We start from the raw sequence: 17,062 nt of genomic DNA, 5'->3' as shown, positions 1-17,062 counted from the left end.
TTTAATGTAGAGTATAATTAAATACTTCTGGTATTCTATTATATATAGATTTAAATTTGAAATGACTTGAGTTTTTAATGTCACTAGTTTTCAGGGAACAAGTTTAAGGAATTTGGGTTAGATAATGGATTGCTAATTTGTCCCTTTTGTTGCTGATGCTTGCTTATTTTTATCATTAACAAGTAATTGCTACAGCTTTCAAAGAAATTGTATTCACTTTTTTCTCAGTCATCTTTGTACAAGTCCATAGGGGTCAAGGAGTAGTAATTCCACAAGCATTCAAGTATCTTCTCTATTTTCTCCTACAAAGTAGGTTTTTGAAAAGTTGGCAGTGACGCCTTAAACTTTGTCTTACGATGGTTTCACTCGTCTTTTTAATTCTTTGTGATTTATTAAAAGCCGGTTTAGCAGTTCTGTTTACTATATAGTATCCTTTTTGCTATAGTGCCAAAGACAGAGTTTTGTATATCATTAACAGTTGCAGTAGAAAGGAAGGACAGAGAAGCTTGTCATCTGGTCCTGCTCCTTTCTGAATCAGGTCAGAGAAGAGTGCCATTGGTTACTTTGTTTTTAAATATTAGGTACTGAGGATTAGATAATGCATAAAATATGTGAGTAGTGTATAGTTCACCATCTACTACTGTCTTCAGGAATGAACCTTGGTAAATGGACCTTCACCTACTGCTCTTTTGCCGTAGCTAATGTTACCCTATAGGATTTAATGATACTTGAGATTTGGAAATAAAGATTTTTTCATACCAGTCATTTAGAAGTCCTAGCAAAAATAACTTTTGGGACAGGGTAAATGGGAATATGGGCAGTGATAAATAAGAAGTAGTCTCTGTTCTTAAGGAACTTACTTTGGTAGTGGTGACATACATGAAACTATAAATCGGGATAGAAACAGTATAATCTACGGATGGCTCTTTGAGAAGGTAGCATTTGGGTTGGGTTTGCAGAGATTAGGATTTAAAATGAGGGTAGAGTGGAGTGCTGAGGAGCATTCAAGATAGGGGAAATAGGAATATGCGCAGAGATGCGTAACAGGGAGTGATTTGATTTGATTTATAGTATATGTGTAAAAAGTAGTACAAGAATAATTGCTTTAACTTGAGAAGATAAATTGGTCCCAGATCCACAGATAGCTTAAATGGTTTATATTTTTAGATAGCAAGAAACTATGAAGGGTTTTAAGACATGAAAATGTTAAGGAACATTAAGAAGAAAAGTTGTGTTTGGTGCAGTTAATCTTACCATTGTATAGATTGATTGGAGAACAGATACCATTAACATAATACTGTGGTAGTTTTGGTAATACACCAAAAATGACTAGAACAAAAGTGACAACAGTCAACGGAAATGGGGCAAGTCCAAGGTAAATGGGATGGCCAGACATTTTGATGGTCAGAGACAATCCTGGTTTTTTAAGCCTGTCACCGTCTATAGTTGTTAAGCGCTTTTACTTTTAAATGTCTCATGGGTTGGGCACTGCATCATATGGTGGCGCTAAAGACAGTTTTGCTTTAGAATGATGATAATATTTACTAATTGAGGGGAGAGAGGGATGTTGGCATAAGAGAGCAGAATATATATTCAAATTTTAGAAATTCATATGATTGTGATTTTATTAAATTTTCCCTTTTGGAAAATTAAACAAAATTCTCATACGTGAATACCACCATCATATGTTGTATATTTAAAATCCCAGTTTGGCGGGGGGGTTGCTTGGTTTTTTGTGGGTTGTTGGTTTTTTTTTCCCTTTAATGAGCACATCGAGTTCTTGAATCTGCTACAAAATGATGCTGAAGTGAATAAATATACTGTATTTAATCTTAGCTAACATTTTTATTTATTCCATTTTGCAAAGCTTTTGGGGGAACTTTAATAAATCAGTGTAGTTTACATAAAAAATTCCCACACAGAAGTGTGACTAGTGGCAATTGAGAGCATCCTGTGTATCAGTATGTCAGCACCTTTTGGTTCCCTGGTGTTTTGTTTTTGTTTTTGTTTTTGTTTGTTCCCTGATTGAAGCAAGTGGCTATAGTCACATATTCCCTATTTTAAGGCTTGTGAGTAGATAAGGCTGTGATGTACGTGGACCATCTTAAGTGCTAACTGCTCTTGTGTTTTCCATGTATAGGCAGAGGGAGAAGACAGCCTGAAGAAGATGCAGCTGATGGAGCTTGCAATCCTGAATGGCACCTACAGAGATGCCAACATTAAATCACGTAAGAATGAGACTGAGGTCTATGGTTACAGCCGTATCAGCTGTTTAGTCCTCACACCTTTCTCCTTTTGGCAGTGCAACACATGAACAGTCATACAAAGTGAGGAGTCAAAATAATTGTCGCTTGATATGGGGCTAACAGTCCCATTTTTACTGCTTTCATGAATTGGGGACATTCTCCTTCATTTTATGGCAGCATGTCTTAAGTTTTGGGTTTATAAATTTCATTGTTTTGGTGAAATTTCAACTTCTAAATATGAGTTTCAGGAAATTTTCTATTCTGTTAACTACAGATTTAAGGCTTCTAGCTTATTTTGTTATATTTATGCAAAAGACACAATTTTTTTTAAACTTGTTTTTTAAAAAGCTAATTTGGAATGTATCTGAAAGCAGTGACCCTTCTGTCAAATTCTGTCCTTTCACCTTGCTTGCTAATGTTCCCCTCCAGTATTTTTCTCTGTTGATTTCGTATGTGAATGAGTTCACAGAGAGCAGTAGGTGATACTATTTCTAATCCCATTTTTCCTTAAGATGTATTTGTGGATGCTTTCATAAACTTGAAGAGGATTGCTTTTTTATATTTTAAGGCAATTGAAGGTTCACAAGTTTTTTTAAAGAACATAATCTCCTATTTAAATTACTAGCTTTTTTTTTTTTTTTTTTTTTTTTTTTTTTTAAAGAAGTAGAAGTTTAAAGTCCTGGCCAACTTTCCAAAGTATAGGCAGTTTAGTGGGTTCAGAAGTCATTGCTTCGCAAAACGGTTGGCTTTAATTTATTCATGAAAATGAGTAGATTATTAATAGTATTATATTCAGGAATGGGACTTTTTTACATTTTTTTTCTATGAAGTTTATTACAGATGCAGGAAATTTATATAAAACTAGTAGTGGGTTGACTTATTACAGTAAAAATTATTCTTCTTTTACTTTGAAACTTAAGCTATTCTTAAGAAATAAACCAAAACTGTATTTCTGTGGACTCCAATTCCAAAAAATTTCTTAACATCTTTTAATGCGAGTGTTTTCGTGTGCTTCTGCATGTACCTGTAGTCTCATGAGATCGTAAAAACAGATAGATCAAATATATGAACTGAATATAACCTATTTTAATGGTCTTACTCTTTTTTGTTTTTTTGTTTTTTGGGTTTTTTTTGTTTTGTTTTTACAGAGGCTTGTTAATTTTTGCACATTTATTCATAATCACACTGGGAAAGGGGAAGCTGTTTGCATTTGATCGGTGTGCTTTGGCATTTTGTGTGATCAGCGCATGTACTAATGATTTCCTTTTATTTTTCTTCTTTCCTGCTTTTCCTTTCTTTTTCCTACTTCCCTCTCATTTTCCATATTTTATACTGCTGTCTCTACACTTCCTCCTACATTTCTTTGCTTACTGTAGCAGCCCTTGCCTTTTCTCTTGCAGCAACAGCCCAGGCTGCTCCAAGGATTATCACTGGGCCTGCGCCTGTTCTCCCACCAGCTGCCCTGCGTACTCCTACGCCAGCTGGCCCTACCATAATGCCTTTGATCAGACAAATACAGACCGCTGTCATGCCAAACGGAACTCCTCACCCGACTGCTGCAATAGTTCCTCCGGGGCCCGAAGCTGGTTTGATCTACACACCCTATGAGTACCCCTACACGTTGGCACCAGCTACATCAATCCTTGAGTATCCTATTGAACCTAGTGGTGTATTAGGTAAGTTGTTCTTCCTATGTGGCTGGCAGTATTCTTCTTCATAACTTCTGTGCCTCAGACTTTGAAATGATTGTATTAGTTTTAGAGAGGCAAGGCAAGTTTCCATTAGGAAGACGGAAGTCTGGAGTGTTTTATTTCAGCCTCTCTTAATGGCTCCCCTTTTGAAGAATTGCATCTTAAATTTGCTCAGATTCTCTTTGGTAACTCAAATTCACTTTGGGTAAATCAGTTAAGTTATAAACATTTTAAACAGAAAATACTTTTCACCATTGATATCACTGAGGTCATTCTGAGTTTGGCCTAACCCCTCCGTTGGCTCCACTGCCTACAGTAAGAGTCCTTTCATCTTAGGGAGTTACTTAATTGTCAACAAAATTTTAAATTTCTGTGTGGAAATGTTTTGAGATCTTTTTTAAAACTGTTATTATTGTCTGTGTGTTTTCTAATATTTGTGATCACTTAAAATATGAAAGAGACCAGGTATATTAGTTGGATTCTTCAGGTTTCCTCAGTTTTTCTCTTTTGAAGTTCTAGTTTATATCAGACATAAGAAAAACTCCTAATTTCACTAGTATAGTATGGAATTGATAAGTAAATACCAAGTCACTGTTTTAGAATCACCTTTGAGGCAAAAATTAAGATCAGACTATGAACGCTTGGTTTTACATGAACAAAAAGTGGTGTGCTTGAAAAAGACATTACTGATGCCTTTTTTTTATAGAGTGGATTGAAATGCCAGTCATGCCTGATATTTCAGCCCATTGACTTGCTGGATGAAGGACTAGAATACAGCAGCTGTTATAACACGACCAGTCAATGTGGGACAAACTGTTTCCGTGCTGCCCCTTTGTTTTACCAGACAGAATTTGAATACTTTTTTTTCCTTGAATTGTATATGACCTTGGTGCTGCATGCATGCTGTTGACTCTTAGGACTTTGATCTTTTAAGGTTTTTTTTTCCAGCATTAATACTGATTTATAAAAATTTGAAAGTCTTTAATGAACCCGGACACTAAGATTTAAACTTGAAAATTATTTGTTCAATTAAAGAAAGCTGCAGTGCTCTGTATGTTATCTGTGTGTGTGCACGCACTCAGGTGCCTTTTGTTTCATGAGCAAATATAGTTTATTGTACATGTTTTCCGTTTATCTCTAAATCATTGTATAAAGTGTCACAGGTTAGAATTATACTATAGAATTGTTTATGAGAGGCTTGTTTCTGTTGCACACTTCTTGAAGCATTTTTAAAATAACATGTAACATGTAACCTGTTTACGTTTCCTTTCTGTTAACGCTCTGTCCTGTGGCCCCATGCCTGCTCCTTTCCCCAGAGCTCCTCTCTGCTGCACGCACAGCGTCTGTTCGAGGAGTTTGTTGCTTCCTGCAGGGCTGGCACTCTTAGCCACCAGCTGCTGTTCCAGCACTCTCAATGCAAGATCTCGCTGATTTTGCCTCGTGGAATTATACTTGTCTAAGATTAGTTTATCTAAAATGAAAAAGGGGTGATGGACCAGTTTACTGCTTAGAAACAGCAAGAGGCACTGCAGTTTCTCATTTTAAGCAATGTGTTTTTTGTTGTGTTGGGAAATTTTTATTTATAATAATAATTAGACTGACAAAAGCAAAATGTACAGATACCTAATTGGCATTCATAAAATGAATAATAATGAGTACTAAATTACCAAAATCCATTATCAATCTTATTTCTTGCTTTGCCACCTAAGCAGTAAAACATGACATTGAGCACTTGGAGAACTGAGAAAATTATCTCAAATTGCTAAGTTATAATAAATTTGCACACAGATAACATGCATGATATATATCACGTCTCACATAATATTATTTTAAAATAAGCAGTGCCCTTCAAAACAGATGCAGACATGTGTGTTGGTGGTAGTGAGGAGATTGGTATTAGCATCAAATCTTCATTGATGACTAATTTTTAATTCCCTTCCTTTTATCTTTAGGTATGGCTTTCCCAACGAAAGGCTAAGAATTCAAGAACGGTCTTAACTGAACCCTCATCAGATCTGAATTTAACAAATGCTTAGTCTCAGCAGCCTCCGGGGGGGGGTGGGGGGGAAAGCTTAGCCTAGCAGTCAGTGACTTACTTGCACTTTTTGCACACTGATAGAAAGTAAAAGTATGTTATTAATTTGGTTTAGTCTGTAATCTTACAAAGTAACGGTAATTTATAAAGGAGTGTATAGTAGTATACTGACTGCTAAGTGTACTATACTGTTTGCTTTACTAATCACCTAATTCATTGCAGTTCATACTTATTGACTCAAAGTTTAAAACCACAATCTGTAGGCTTTAAGAATTGCTTTTAAACCTTTTTAAGTGGTAAACTCTGGAAGTGGTCTTAAGGTTAGCAAATAATTGTCAGTATTAAACATGGCATTATTTAAGTGGTCCTGCTGCAAGAAAGGCACTTCAGTGAATATGTGACTAGTAAAGCTTAAATATGTTTGGATCTAATAGAATTCATGAAATACTGTAACTTGGGATTGTGAATGAATGGATAAAATAGGTTAAGGCCAAGATGTTTGAAATGAATGCAATATTAATAGACGCATATATACACAACATACTATGGTTAATTTTAAAACTACTGTGCCTTAACGTATTTCTTAAAATGAAACTTTTGTAGTAAATGAACATTTGAAATCCATTTTGATAAACCTGCTGTTAATGTTTGTTTTCTTTTCCCTTGTGAATGTTTTCTAACTTTGTCTTGGTGATTGCAATTTAACTAGGTGCGGTGGCTACTAAAGTTCGAAGGCACGATATGCGCGTCCATCCTTACCAAAGGATTGTGACCGCAGACCGAGGTTAGTGTAGCTCTGCAGCTCTTGTTTCTAAGAAATGCGCTGGGTGTCCATAAAGTTTGCAACACCACACCTGATGGAAAAATATAACTGCTTACCTGCACACCATTTCTTTTCTTTTCTTTTTCTAAATTGATTTGTCGTAATTGACAGATAAGGGTTGGGATTTTTTTTTTCTTTTTCTTTCCTTTCCTTTCCTTTTTTTTTTTTCCTCCCTATTTTAACTTATTAAATCCTATATTAGTATGTACTGTGATTTATTCCTACTAAAACATAAATTAGTCCATTTGGGGAGCTATTAAATTTTGATGTCGCCTTAATTATTTTTCAGTCCTAATTTTTGCTAAAATTTACCTTTTACTTGTTCTGAAATTTTGGGTTGGTTTTGCAAAATGAGCTGAGCGGATGGTGCTTTAATGAGAGAAGTAAAGGAATATATGCCTCCTGTGTCCTTATGGAGAAAACTGAAGATTTAGTTTCCATTTTCCTTTTTCATAAGATATTTGAGCCACTTTATAAACATGAGGTTATACATGTCAAGTACTTAGCTGAAATCAACAAAGTAAGGACTGTGAAGATAACTTTGATGCAGTTGGATTTTTTTTTTTTTTTTTTTTTTAGTAAATGAGAAAATCAATTCCCTTTTTTTCTTACATTCTCCTGCCAAAATGGATCCTTTGATTTTTGTCATTTGCTGCTAAAATATATTATCTGAAGGTAAACTATCTCTTAAAGTTCTGTGGAGACATGAATCCAGCTTTGAATATCCGTTTTGACTAACCTGTGACTGGAAAACAAGTCTTCATTTTTCTCCTTTTCAACATTTGTAATTTGTGTCCTGTATATGCCCTTGGACCCTTTTATAAATTATTTATGTTTTTGAGGAGTGATATTTTCGGTTTATTGACATTGAATTGTTTTCTAAGTTTGTCATCACAGGTTAAGAATCCGAAGCAAGGTAGAAAAAGATTTTTATCAAGCTTCTATTATGGCACATTTATTACTTACTAATTAAGTTGATTGAAGTCTCTAATAATTAGTGGGAAAAGTGATGGAATTTACACTCCTGTCCTACAATTTACACTCCTATCCTTCATCTTCTATGAACTTCTGAACGACCTACCTGCTTCACATGGTTCTCCTGAATACTGATGATAAATATTGGACACAGCTCTTGTCCACATCAGAATAAAATACTTTCCAAAGACATTGATGATATTTATTTAGCATCATACATAATTAAAGAGCCTTGAATTGAAGACTTTTAACTAATACGTACATTACTTGTGATTATTCAGTGAACAAAATAAATAGACCCCAAGCTCAGTGATGATCTGTGACAATAATGCACCTTGTAGGTGTGTCATGTACAAGTGTATGCACCACCTTCTTGCAGAACAAACCTCCTAGTGAAGGAGGAAATTTTTTTAAGTCACTTTAGATTTAAGGAAACCAGATAATTCCATGAATAATTTGAAGCTTTTTTTTTTTCCTTCACATTCTTAATGTCTGTAATAGTTTAAAAGAGTATTTTAAAGTAGTTTTTCTTCTATTGATCTTTCTCTTCCTGCCCCTTTTAGGAGATTTCTCATAATTTTGTTTTAACACAGTAATTATTGGCTATTCAATGTTGCAGTACCTTGAGATAGTTGAAAATATTAGGAAGATTTTATAGTATTTGGAAATGACTACACATTCCATGCATGGCTCTTTCGTAGTTATATGTGTTTTTGATTAGTCTTTTCAGTTTTATTCAAAATGCAATGTCAGCAAACCGAAATGCTACTTTTTTTATTTTCCTTAAATAACAGAATACTTGTATACTGCTGTTACTATCACTGTATGCACTCATTGGGTCTAAGGGAGATGTCTGAAGTCCTTCATTTAAATTATTTTATGATACTACTGTTTTCTCTATTTTTGAGGTTTTTTTTTTTTAATTTTTGAAGGGAAGAATAATATAAGCATTCATTTAATGCAAGGAAACTCAGCCCTTGGACATATAACCATGTAATTTTATATAAGTATTTAGAGTACTGCATGGTTGACAAATATATCTAGTTCTTACTAAAAAAGAAAACCCACTTCTACACATATTTCGAAACTGAATTTGAAGCCTGTAAAAGACCAACTGACGTTTTAGTTGTAATGAACCCTAAGTGATTTTGCACGGTCGATACACCTGTGTGTGCTGTAGGAGGCCAGGACTTGGCAGAGGATGTATTCTAGGTGTACTGGTATATAGATATAAGTGGTAATTTGCTTCGTTTGTATATTCCACACACAAAAGAAACCATAATCAGAATCTGAGTGATGATTTATGAAAACCATCATTTACATAATTTGTATAAGAATCTTAGTACAATTTTAATCAAAATTTAAAGAAATATCAAAAATGCTTTAAGATTCTGTATTTTAGGAGTACTTCCTATGAAGTGGTATGACTACATCGTGTTAAATATTTATTTTCTTCTTTAATTTTGGAATAGCAGTTTTTATTTTAAATAAAATTCCACTTATTTTTAAGAAATTCAGGGAAGATTTGGTCACATTGAAGATACAGTATTTTTGTAGTATTTATAAACTATCCTAAATGATAGACTCTAGAAAGCATTTTTGTTACATGAAAGTAAACCAGTCCATTATATAGATCATTTCAGATAACTCTGTGAACATTATACCTACTGGGTTATGATTTATGAAATGGCATGGAATCTACCTTTGCACTGAATATTTTTTCATTCATATCTCCTCTGCCTTAGTCACAATGGCAACAGTACAGAAAATTCTATCAAACCTCAGAATATAGTAGAAATAATTAAGCTGTTGAATGAGTCTTAAAAATCATACTACTGTTAAGTGGACCAAGTTTGGTGAAGCAGAATGTGACAGAGGTTGATTATAAGGAAGGAACAACTCGAGGACACTGGGGACGATAACTTTCCACTTGAGAACTACTTTATGTTTTACTGTAATTTTTTAATTTTTTTTTTGTTCTGTTTGTTGTTTTGCAAAAGAAAATAGTATTTACAGGTGGCTTCTTTTAAAATATAAAATATAAAGCAGGAATGTATATGAAATGTCAGATTTTATTGTATTTGCAGAGTATTAGCTTTGAAATTGAATAAAGAAAGCTGTTTGTAGTTTTAAAATGCCTTATTGGTATCAATTAGAAATTTCTTCTATTTTTTGATGTACTTAGAGCTTTTTGAGTATAGAATTTTAAATGGCAGGATTTTACAGTGTTTACATGCAAGTGCATTTTATAAGTGTTCTATATGTGTAAAATAGTATTTTCAACTGGAAAATGTTGGCTAGCGCAAAAGGCCTGGCCTTTTTCTGGTTCCCATGATGTTGCCTACACTGCTAGACTGCAGTTTAGTATTGCTTTGTATCATAAGGCCAAGAAATTCCATGTTGTTTGTAAATAGAATAATTGAAAAAGCAATAAACATTTATTGAACAAAAGAAACCTTGTTTGGCCCAGAGTTTATGTTGAACCAAATTGTTCACAGAAATTTAAATTTCTTTAGATTCATTTCTGTTAATCATCAGTTATTAATAATCACATCCATCATTAATAGTTGCTTTAATGCTTGCATCTGAGAGAATACTAATGCTTAATAGCAGTCAGATACTGATAACTGCACTGACTGTTTCAGAATTCTGTATATCAAACCTATTCATTGTTGTTCTCCAATTTCCTTCATTGACTGCTACTAACTATTAGTTGTTAGTTGTATTTTATTTCTATTTTTTCTTGTTAACCGGTTATTTTTTTGTTTTTTGGTTTTTTTTGTTTTGTTTTGTTTTTGTGGGAGTGGGCTCTCCTTCATTTGTTCAAATCATGATATGAAACTGTCATGATTTTTATTGTATTCTGTAGATGGTGTCAATCAGTTTGTCAGAATTAAACATGCTTTTTTTTATTAGTTGTGATTAGTTTTTCATGTTGTCATTAAGCCGTCACTAGCTGAAACTAATCTCTTCTCTATCTTTTCTTTTCTTTTTTTTTTTTTTTTTTGTTTTGTTTTTTGTTTCTAACCACCCAGCCGCCACCGGCAACTAACCTATGACCTTCTGACCTCTGAACTCTTCACCCAATGATGACCTGACCATGCCTGCCTGCTGATCAGTTAACTGGTAATCGCCTTTGCTTGCCTGTCGTCAGTGCAGCGAGCTGAGGCACTTGTCCGTTCGTCTTACCATCTAACCAAACAAAAGACAAAGAAATTGTTGTCCTCCAACTCAGCTTTTGGTTTTTCTTTCTGTTTGGGTGAAAGTGGTTCTAGAACCTGCACTGAATAGTAGTAAAGCAATAAGGCCCAATTCATCCCACGGCACTGATCATCTTTTCATGTCCTACCCTAAGCGAACGGTAAGAAGGCCTCACTTCAGAAGGGGAGACAGATGGCCCTTAACTACTCAGTGACAGAGGCAGTTACTGTGAGAGACTTCTAGGAACCTTCTTCTCATAGCGAGTCACAGCTCTCTGAATGTACTGTGTGATGATGCATCATGCATGAACCTTTGGTCAGGGATGTCATTGGTGAAGTGATTTCAAAAAGTATTCAAAATTTGATATGCTGTTTAGTCACTACAGTGCCCTCAAAGGGCAGAAGTTGCAGCCTTTTTTATATTGCCTGCCAAAATTTGAAGTATTAGAAGTGTGCCATGAGAGAAAAAACTTAAGGAATTTTGAGAAGTAATGCAAAGAGCAAAACTGCAACACTATTTTTAAAAAGATAAATATCTGAGTTAAACTTACTGAACTTTTATTTTACAACCTCCTTTAAAAAATATACGAGAACAAGGTACATGCATTATGTGTCACATTACTGGGCAAACTGTTCAAATATTTTTTTTAAACCTCCCTGTATAGAAAAAAAATCATTAAGGATGTAAAAGCCATGCTTGCCTATTTGCTGTATACATGTAATGAAATTGTAGATAAAGTGTAGTGCATTGAAACAAATGAACAAAAAGTAGATACTTTTACTATACAAGGGTGCTGGTGCAGAAAAAAATATATATATTTTTGGAAATGTAGCATTTTATACTTTCAAGTGTTATAAAAAAAAAAAAGAAAAAGAACAAAGAAACCCTTTATTTCATTAAATGATTTTTTCTGGTGGTTGTCAAGAAACAAAAGACCAAAAGAGCCTTTTTGTCTTTCTTTTTTATTTTTTAAGTATTGGAATAAGTCTAAAGAAAAGAAAGTGCCTTATTTTCCTTCATGGTCATTTAGTCAAGTGTCTTGTAAGATCAGCTCCTCCCTCAGAATACAAGTTAATGCATGTTACTCAGTCGCCCGCCCAGTATGTGAAAGAAGATTTGAGGGGAGACAAATGAGTTGATGGTTTGAATTATATGATTTTTGCCACATTACCTTGATAGAAATTTGCCAAATCTGATACTGTGAAGAAATTTGATAACTTTTCTAATGTCTGACAAGTAAGTTTTAAAACATCATTCTTTTAAAATCGTAATTGAGTGCTTTTGGTTATTGTGATATTTAACCGCAGCCCACAAGGTTCTGAGATAAAAATTATGTGTGATCTGAATATCAGTTTACAGACAAAAGTAGAACTTTATTTTATTCAGAGAAGGGGGAGGGGTGTGTGTTGGATTTTTTCTTACGGAGATAATAGTATTCTTAGTGAACTTTTTCACAAAAATGAATCTTTGTGATTTTCATTCTGGATAACAGTATATTTTAATGGCCCACATTTAATCAGACTTCTTTCTACCATACCAGATCACTTGGGTAGTCTGTATCTTTGGTGGTTTTAGTAACCTAAGAGGCCTCCCACCCCCGACACACACCTTTTTTTTTTTTTTTTTAACTTAAAAAAATAAAAACTGGCATCATTGTGCATATAAATGCTCAACTACATGTGAGTTTAAGCTTCCAGTTTCTCATGAAATTCAGTTAGGTTTGTAGTTGAAGCGATTTGTGCGCAGAGCCGACTACATCTAAACACTCAAGTTAAATAATCCTTAACTGCTCAGTACCGGATGTGGCAAATACCAAGTGGCAGCGGAGCCCCCGCTCATCAGCTCGTTCCCTCTTGCACACCTTCACAGCTTCACGGTCACAGGTCAGCAGTAAGCTCAGTAAGCACCTTCGTGGTGACCTCCTCCATCATCTTGTCTCACTTGGAAACCGTTTTCAGTTTATTTACTATGCAATAGACATTCATTGTTTTGTATTCAGCTAGCGTCGGTTTAATGTGCCACTGCTTTGTCTTTCTGTTACACATACAGTTGTTTTGATTTATTTACAATATATGCTGTGCCATTTTGATTTTTATTTTGTTTGGTTGGTTGAATAAATTTGCGACACTCGAACACTTGAGGTGATAGTAGTTTAAAAACAATACCAGTATTTGATCCAGTTTCATCTCAACTACGTTATGCCTGGACATTTTAGATGTTTATCAAAGGTCTTTTATGGGGAAGAAAGTAAATGTATGAAATAAATGTGTGACATTTATGAGTAATGTTGGCTCTGAACAAACTTTTGAAAACTTAGTTGATAAAATTTTGGATCAACTGAAAAAAGCATGACTTTTGAAATCTCTGAATGCCTTGGTTCTCAGTATTATCATTCTTTATTGAATTTATTTCTTATTAAAATATGTAGTTTTTAAGACTTCTTTTCTGACAGTATTATGTAATTTTTTAGCGTGGGTAGATGGGAGTGTCGCTTGTATGTTACCGTACAGCTGACATGTATTTTTGTCAATTCTTTATTATCTTAGTAGTTTCATGCTATGTATGTATCATAACCAACCTATTGCCTATGAGAAACATGTAAGATAATGTATTTACAGCCATTGTTACAAGTTTATAATGTATTTTTCTATCTTGTTTTATATGTATGTTATATAACATTCAAAAAGAATTTTTTTCTTGATTGAGAAAAGGATACAAAATGCAGAATCCACAATTTTGATAACTGAAAATTGCCAATTGTTTTGCAGTACTTTATTATATTGGGCGTCTTGTCTTTCTTGGGCTTTTAGTTAGCTAATGAATGAATACATTAGACACTTTTGGGTTTTAGTTGGGATTTTACATAGCTTGCATTTTAATTCTTTGGTTCTTTGCTGTTTCTATTAACCCATAGCATTATTTTAATAAATGTTATAATACCAACCTACTAACTCTGGACTATGTCTGTTTATTAACCTTTTCGTGTTTAATTAAAATAAATAAAGACAAAAGAATGTAAAGTCTTGAGTTACTGGACTAACCCTGAAGAACGTGACCACAGATAACATAGCGTGACTTGTTTTTATGTCGTTTGTCAGCTGACAATTGCGCACACTACTGTCAAAATGGCTTTGGTTATTGTGGCCTTTTTACCTTGGGGGGTAGGTGCCAGTAGAGATGGGAACAAAGTAGCATTGGTTTGAGGCTTTCTTCTAGTCTTGCCACTTGCCTTTCAGCCTCTTGCATTACTAATTCCACACTTTCTTATTTTTCCTTCCCCAAAATAATCACTGTCTGCTCAGTGTAAAGAGTAAAGAGATTCGTTGTGATGATATACCCCAAAAACCAGTTTGATTCTTTGTTGAACCATTTCTTTTAATTTCTGTTAGAAATTAATTAATTTTAATTTATGGTCATACTACAAAGCAAAGAATCTGATGAGGCTTTGCCTTTATTCACATTTGTGTTTTAATTGGACATTTTTCCTTTATAAAGTGTTGAACTGTTTTAGTCACTGTTCCTTTTGGGGTGGGGTGGGGGTGGGGGGCTCAACCAGGTAAAGCCAAAGGTGGAGTGGCCCTGTTTCTCAGGACAGTCCAAAGTAAGCCATTAACAATGACAACGCACCCCGCCGCCTCTTGTAACCCCCTAGTGAGAGATGAGATAGCATCCTTGAGTTTTCCTGTGGTGGTCTTTCTCTCTCACCCTCTTCCAAAATACAGCCAGAATACTCCCATTAATACAAGAAGTTTAAGGGAGAATGACAGTGGCATTTGAGAAATTATATCGCATTCTTTCTTGCATGCAAGTCAATTTAAGATTAAGTATCTTCATGCTTTTCTTGGCTGCAACTTAGGTAAATTGACCTCCACACGTGAATTTTTTAATTTAACTCTTGACGTACATTTTTATTTCACAGATATTGGTAATTTCCTTTTCTGTGAAACAGTTCTCCTGAGTAGTAAGTTCTCAGGATGAATTTTTATGTTTGTAAATATTGGCTTATTTTTGTAAATTACACTTTATTTATTTTAAAGTTCTAAAACTTGGGGCTGAAATGAGTTACATGTCATAAAAGACGTAACTATACCAATATGCCATTAACCAATCAGACTGTCAAAGTACTCCCATATTTATATATTCCCATAGTATATCTACATAAATGAATTATATAGAATAGCGATAACAGCTAATTTAATCATCATAGAGATAGTTGTTTGAATCCAACAAATGTTTCTTTGATGGGGGGTCGTATATTATTGTTAGGTGGAGCTTTAATATTCTATCTGTAAATGTTCTCATTGCCGTACGTTTCATATATTATTTTGTAAAAATTTGAAGATCTGTCAAGCTGCTAATCTATAAGTCATCATGGTACCGTGTCACTTAAATTGATGAATTTCTATGCAACTCACTACACATTCTCTGAAGCCTATGAATACAGTCTCATCTCATTTTCAGTTAATGGTACTTCATGTATAAGTACGTCATATTGTCACCTTTCATGTTGGAAAAGTTGTAGAACACTTTTTAAAAAGTGCAAAGAACAGTACAAATCCTATTTTAATACAAGTTGTAATAGTATTAAAAAGGAAACTACCAAATTCTTAGAATGATAAAATGCTAGTCTGTTGCTTTATACTATCATTTGACAGAACAATTGAAAGTTAAGCTTTCAGTTGAGAAGTTGGTAAAACTAATGTACTTAGTAGTTAAGCATGTTTTTCTTGGGCAAAACGTCAGGAAGAACGTAGCATGAAAGAGGACACACACCCTAGTGCGGCCACTTGCCCACACACAGTAGCCCCCCCTGAGCTGTTGAAGCACCCTGTTCACAAAGGCAAGATGTGTACGTTCATACACAAAAGAGGTGGTTAAGATTTTCTTCTGAAAAGAATTAAAAATACTAGGTAAATAGGATCTAAATTTTCTAGTGCAGTGAAAGCAGACAATAGGTTTAAATGAAATTGCTCATTACCAAATCAAGAGTCGTCTTTACCAGTGAAGCCTAACACTTTTATATATCCTATATGACAGTTCACGGTTTCTCCAGTTTTTTGTTTTTCGTTTGCTTGTTTGGGATAAAATGTGTTTTTCTTTGGTAACGATTAACTATTTCAGGATTTCTAGCAAGTGATTTTTAGTAGAATGAAATGTAATGCTAAATTATAATAGCGAAAATGACTTAGAAAACTTTTTTGACTCACGAACTTTCTAAGAAGCGCCCAAGGTAGTTTTTTAACATTGTCACAATCCCTTAATACCTTTATCTAAAATAGAAAAAATACTACATTTTATAGGCAACATTTTTAGAAATATTCATATGGTACACACATGTAATTTTGTCTGTGGTTTCTTTCATGAAAAATTAATTTGAAATGCCTTTGTTACAAAGAGACTTAAAATTCTGTGCATACCTGGTACTCAATGCTGAATCAAACTGGTTCACCTAAGCGTAGTGCTCTCCTGTCTGTGTTTCTGCTGCACTAATTGCCAGGGGCGGGAGAGAGAGAAGGAGGAAAAATTAATTCAGAGTAGAAGTGGATGGCAGGTGCAGCAAATAGCAACACAATGTTGAGTTCGCATCGCTTAGATTTTGCTGTCCCTTCTTGGCAAAAGACATCACCTGTGGAAAAAGCTCAGCTCCCAGGGTAAAAAACTATATATATATATATATATATATTTTTTTTTAAATGCTATTATTAAGTTTTGATTACCAAATACATCTTTTATGGTTTATACTGTAGTGGTGTGTGTAAGACATTTAGAACTTGTGGAAATTGTATATATAGAGAAAAGTTTGCATAGGTCTCAAATCACATGTGAATGGAGAACCACGTATGACTGTACATGAAGTGCAATAAAACCAACTGGAAAAAGTGCATGTGCTTCATCCTCTGCAGCCACCTGCGGCCCACAGTGCTGCTTACGCCCCCTCCCCCACCTAGAAACATCACCATACAGACTGCACATTTCCGTTTTTAGTTTCTGATGCTTTTAACACTACTTAAAAGATAATCTGACATTATGGAGCTCTGTCACTTCACTGGAAGGTGACCATAGTATTTGCCTTGATTTCAGTGACGAAGAA

At 34.4% G+C, this 17,062-nt stretch overlaps 1 protein-coding gene across 8 annotated transcripts in view; it reads left to right on the top strand.

Moving 5' to 3' along the window:
* Nucleotides 1–16,850, top strand: part of QKI (QKI, KH domain containing RNA binding) — a 155,901-nt gene extending 139,051 nt beyond the window's left edge. For 2 of the 8 annotated variants that reach the window (XM_026505180.4, XM_057311207.1), the window contains exons 5-8: nucleotides 2,141–2,228; nucleotides 3,623–3,922; nucleotides 6,682–6,756; nucleotides 10,806–16,850. In XM_026505180.4, the coding sequence (XP_026360965.1) occupies nucleotides 2,141–2,228; nucleotides 3,623–3,922; nucleotides 6,682–6,756; nucleotides 10,806–10,822 (480 nt within the window). In that variant the 3' untranslated portion in view covers nucleotides 10,823–16,850. Of the gene's footprint in view, nucleotides 1–2,140; nucleotides 2,229–3,622; nucleotides 3,923–4,643; nucleotides 10,226–10,805 lie in introns of those variants that run through there. The other 6 variants (XM_026505178.4, XM_044386464.3, XM_026505181.4 and 3 more) reach the window with 6 other exon arrangements.
* Nucleotides 16,851–17,062: the final 212 nt, after the last annotated feature.

This window comes from Ursus arctos, unplaced genomic scaffold (genome assembly GCF_023065955.2).
Source record: "Ursus arctos isolate Adak ecotype North America unplaced genomic scaffold, UrsArc2.0 scaffold_13, whole genome shotgun sequence".
In the NCBI taxonomy this organism is placed as follows: Eukaryota; Metazoa; Chordata; class Mammalia; order Carnivora; family Ursidae; genus Ursus; species Ursus arctos.
This window is presented reverse-complemented; position numbering and strand designations above follow the sequence as displayed.